The sequence below is a fragment of the Gossypium hirsutum genome, chromosome A05, assembly GCF_007990345.1.
Source record: "Gossypium hirsutum isolate 1008001.06 chromosome A05, Gossypium_hirsutum_v2.1, whole genome shotgun sequence".
NCBI lineage: Eukaryota > Viridiplantae > Streptophyta > Magnoliopsida > Malvales > Malvaceae > Gossypium > Gossypium hirsutum.
Window position 1 is genome coordinate 98552843 of NC_053428.1, and position 5335 is coordinate 98558177.

The 5335-nt window shown below is 36.7% G+C and overlaps 1 protein-coding gene across 1 annotated transcript; it reads right to left on the reverse strand.

The window, feature by feature from the left end:
* Nucleotides 1–1000: 1000 nt before the first annotated feature.
* Nucleotides 1001–4298, reverse strand: LOC121228977 (uncharacterized). Its single transcript, XM_041112030.1, has 3 exons — nt 3461–4298; nt 3044–3256; nt 1001–1272 (listed from the first exon to the last, which is right to left on the reverse strand). The coding sequence occupies exons 1-3, from the start codon at nt 4296–4298 to the stop codon at nt 1001–1003; spliced, it is 1323 nt and encodes a 440-aa protein (XP_040967964.1).
* Nucleotides 4299–5335: the final 1037 nt, after the last annotated feature.

Here is a 5335-nt window from a genome sequence, read left to right on the forward strand (position 1 = left end):
ACGCTACTAGTCCAATTCTCTCAATAACTTCGTAAGGCCCAATAAAACGAGGACTTAATTTTCCTTTTTGACCAAATCTTAGAATTTTCTTCCAAGTTGAAACCTTTAAAAATACTTTATCCCCGACTGAGTATTCAATATCCCGTCGTTTCAAATCTGCATACGATTTCTGTCTATCAAAAGTAATTTTCAATCTTTCCCGAATTTTCTTAACTGTACTTTCTGTTTCTTGAACCAATTCAGGTCCAATCATCTTCTTCTCATTCAATTCTGTCCAACATACGGGTGATCTGCATCTTCGTCCATACAAAGCCTCATACGGTGCCATCTGTATACTTAACTGGAAACTATTATTATATACAAATTCGGCTAATCACAAATAATATTCCAAGTTAGACTCAAAATCAATCATACAGGCTCGAAGCATATCTTCTAAAATTTGTATTACCCGTTCAGATTGACCATCAGTCTGTGGATGAAAAGCTGTACTAAAATGAAGTCGAGTACCGAAAGATTCATGTAATTGCTTCCAAAACCTTGACGTAAACCTTGGATCTCTGTCAGAAATTATTGATTTTGGAATACCATGTAATCTAATGATTTCCCGAACATAAACCTCAGCAAGTTTCTTTAACGACCAATCGGTTCTCACAGCTAAGAAATGAGCTGACTTCGTAAGTCGATCAACTATTACCCAAATAGCATTCTTTTTACTTGTAGACATCGGTAATCCCGTCACAAAGTCCATCGTTATTCGGTCCCATTTCCATTCAGGAATATTGATGGGTTGAAGTAATCCCGATGGAACTTGATGTTCTGCCTTCACTCGTTGACAAGTCAAACACTTTGCCACATATTCAGTTATATCCTTTTTCATTCCCGACCACCAATACAATTCACGCAAATCACGATACATTTTCATACCTCCAGGTTGAAATGCAAATGGACTATTATGAGCTTCTCGAAGAATTAACTCTTTCAACTCAGAATTATTCGGAATTCAAAGTCGATTCTGAAATCTTAGACAGCCATTTCCATCAATGCTAAAATTTTCTGTTGTACCATTCCGAATCATCTCTCTTTTCTTTAACAACTTATCATCTTCTAACTGTGCTGATCTGATTCGATCAAACATTACTGTATTTATTCTTAATTCAGTCAAAAGGCTTCCATCTTCAGTGATACTAAGTTGTGCAAACATTGCTCGTAATTCAATCGCAGCTTTTCTACTCAGTGCGTCGGCTACTACATTAGCCTTCCCTGGATGATAGTCTATGACACAATCATAGTCGTTTAGAAGCTCTATCCAACACCTTTGTCTCAGATTCAATTCTTTTTGCGAAAGCAGATACTTCAAACTTTTATGATCCGTATAAACATAGCACTTTTCACCATAAAGATAGTGCCTCCAAATCTTCAAGGCAAAAATTACAGCTGCTAATTCTAAATCATGAGTTGGATAGTTGCGTTCATGCGGTTTCAGTTGTCGTGAAGCATAAGCCATGACTTTCCCGTTCTGCATTAGTACATATCCCAATTCACTCAATGAAGCATCACTGTACACTACAAAATCTCTTTCTGATTCTGGTAAAGTCAACACCGGTGCCTCTGTTAACATTCGTTTTAATGCTTCAAAACTTTTCTGACATTGCTCACTCCAAACAAATGGAATTCTTCTGTAGTAGCTTGGTCATCGGTAAGGCTATCTTTGAAAATCCGTTGACGAATCTTCGATAGTAACCAGCCAATCCGAGAAAACTTCGTACCTCTGATACATTCTTAGGAACTTTCCACTAAATAACTGCTTCAATCTTCTTTGGATCCACTCTAATTCCATCCGCTGATACGACATGACCAAGAAACACAACTTCTGATAACCAGAATTCACACTTGCTCAATTTTCCGTACAATTGCTTTTCTCGTAGTATTTGCAAAACAATCTGGAGATGTTGCTCATGATCTTTTTCTGACTTGGAATACACCAAAATATCGTCGATAAAAACTACAACGAACTGATCCAAGTATGGCTGAAAAATTCGATTCATAAGATCCATAAAAGCAGCAGGGGCATTTGTCAGTCCAAATGGCATCACTAAGAATTCATAATGCCCATACCTCGTACGGAATGCCGTCTTCAATATGTCGCACTCTTTTACTTTCAGCTGATAGTATCCCGACCTCAGATCAATCTTTGAAAAAACGGAAGCTCCTTTCAGTTGATCAAACAAATCATCTATTCGGGGAAGTGGATACTTGTTCTTGACAGTCAATTTGTTGAGTTGTCGATAATCAATGCACAACCGCATCGACCCATCTTTCTTCTTAACAAATAACATTGGAGCTCCCCATGGTGATGTACTAGGTCGTATAAAACCTCTGTCCAATAAGTCTTGTAACTATACTTTTAATTCCTTTAGCTCAGTAGGTGCCATACGGTACGGAGGTATCGATACCGGATTTGTACCTGGGTAGACTTCAATCACAAATTCCACCACTCGATCAGGGGGTAATCCAGGTAATTCCTCAGGGAATACATCAGAAAATTCACATACAGTCTGAATTTTACTACACTGACTTTCAATTGAATCCGGATTAATCACATATGCTAATAAAGCATTACAACCTCGATGAAGAAGCTTGCTAGCTTTAATGGCCGAAACAATACGAATTGATCCACTAGTCCGAATACCATTTACTTCAATTCTATCTTCACTTTCATTCTGAACAATAAACTTCTTCTTATAACAGTCTAAAATCACTCCATATTTTGATAACCAGTCCATTCCCAAAATAACATCAAAGTCGCCAAATGGCATAATCAATAAATCAATAGGGAATATTCTATCTTGAATCATTAACGAACATCTTCGACATATATGGTTCACTAAAGTAGTTTGTCCCAGTGGACTAGACACTTCTATCATAACTTTAGACAATTCAAACTCTAATTTTTTTGTCTCAACTACTTTCGTATTAACATATGAATGTGATGACCCAGGGTCTATTAAAGCATAAACGGGTGCTGAATTCAATAAGAATATACCTGTCACCACATCGTGAGCATCTTTCTCTTCTCGAGTCCTCACAACATACGCTTGCGCTGGAGCTCTAGCTTTAGATTGTTTTGTAGCACTCTCACTAGTTCTTCTAGTACCACCTCTAGCAAACGAACTACTTCGGCCTGATCCCCGACCTCTGGAAGCAAATTCAGATCTTTTCACTACTGTCGGTGTTGTTCCAGATATCTTTGGGCAATCTTTAATAAAGTGATCGGTAGCTCCACAACGTAAACAACCTCCAGTCAACTTTCTACATTCCTCTTTGTGTCGGTTTCCACAATGCTCACATATTGGAATTTCAGTATTCTAAACTGGACTTCGGATACTGCCAGTAGACACAGTAGTCTGTCTTTTCCGACCTCGATCACTTCTTTCCGATCAAGAACTAAATCTCCAATTACCTCGTGATTCCTTTGACCGCTTAGGCTGCGGACTTGAACTAACCATTCCAGGACGTTTTTCTGTCGAATGAGCAACTTCAGACTTTTTATCCCTTCCGAGAATTTGTTCAATCATCTTAGCTCTTTCCATTAAATCCGAAAAATCAGTGATTCTAAGAGGCATCAACTGTAGTCTAAATTCATCACGTAATCCTCTTAAAAATCTTTTACATCGGTCGGCTTCAGTCGGTACAAACTCAATGGCATATCTGCTCAATCTCAGAAATTCTCGTTCATAATCCACTATAAGCATCTCACCTTGTTTCAGTGTTAAGAACTCTTGTCTTTTGTCCTCTATGTACATTTCTCCCAAATACTTATTTTGAAACTCTTTTTGAAAGAAGTCCCAACTTATCTGTTCCTCAAGTACATTCTGAATCACTGATTCCCACCATACTAAAGCTTCCTCTTGCAGTAATGAGACAACAGACACTAAGCTTTCTTGTGGTGTACATTCAAGTTGCTTCAGAACTCTCTTTGTAGTCTTTAACCAATTTTCAGCAGTAGTCGAATCAATTCCCTTTGCACCCAAAAATTCTGTAGCTCTATATTTTTTCAATTCTTTAATTGGAGCTCTTCGGGTAGTAGGGATAGGGGACGTAGCAAGCATAGTTCCTACCACTTTTTGAAGGGCATCGGCGATTATTCTAAAGACTTCAGTATTATCACTTCCAACATTCGGTTGATTTCCTACTGGATTCACACTTGGAGTTGCAGACTCCGATTCATTCACATTATATGGTTCATCATCCTCACTATACATCTCTTGATCAGTATCCTCAATGCTTTTATCAGACATTCTTAATGCTATAAAACAAAAATATTCAATAAACATATCAGCATCCAATCCCAACTCAAATTTGACTCAGTAATGGCATGTACCTCTAGATTCACATTGACATTCGATTTAGTCCTAGAACCGACAAAACCTAATTAGCTCTGATACCAATCAATATTGTAACGTCCCCCTACCCGAGACCATTGCTGGAGTCAAGCAGGAGACATTACAAAACTTATCTTAGCACTTAAACAGTTTTGGTAGTAAACTATCCATCTGCGTCACGGTCGCTAAAAATATCATATATCGAGTTACGAAACTCGAAATCCAATTCCGTAAATTTTTCCTAAAACTAGACTCATATATCTACTTACTAATTTTTTTTCTAGAATTTTTGGTCAGGCCAATTAGTACAGTTTATTAGAAAAAGTCTCCCATGTTTCAGGGTTCGGCTACTCTGACCCTTGTGCACTACGAATCAAATTTCTTCCTGTACAGAAATCCAATGACTATGCCATTTATTTCAATTAAAAATAGACTCAATAAGGAATCCATAAAAATAAAGTTTGAGTCCTAATTCTTAATACACAATTTATGGTGAATTTATAAAGTCAGAACAGAGAATCCATAAATTGTTCTAACCTGTTTCACCAAAACGTAAATATCTCATAAAATACAACTCTTTTACCTATTTTGTTTCTTCCATATAAAAATAGATTCATTAAGCTTCAATTAAAAATTTTATTCATTATCTAATTCACTTTAAACTATTTTTGGTATATTTTCAAAGTTGGACTACCGCTACTGTCCAAATCTGTTTTAGTAAAAAATGTTGATAACTAAGTTTATAACATCTTCATTTCTTCTCTCTACAACATTTACCAACAATTCCTCTTACTACTCTTCACTAACATATCAAAACATACCATACTTAAGGTTTTGGTAACATTTACAAAACATACCAAAATATCACTTAACAACTTAGATACTTTCAAAATGACCAAAAGACATCCTAGGTACAATGCCATTTTCCAAAAAGATAGAAACTTCACCAATTT

Coding starts and splice junctions, on each gene's coding strand:
- LOC121228977 (XM_041112030.1), bottom strand. CDS start 4,298: ATGTCTGATAAAAGCATTGAGGATACTGATCAAGAGATGTATAGTGAG. Junction 3,257..3,460: donor GCGGTCAAAGGAATCACGAG/GTAATTGGAGAT, acceptor ACTTTATTAAAG/ATTGCCCAAAGATATCTGGA. Junction 1,273..3,043: donor TGCTCACGATGTGGTGACAG/GTATATTCTTAT, acceptor ATTGTGTCATAG/ACTATCATCCAGGGAAGGCT.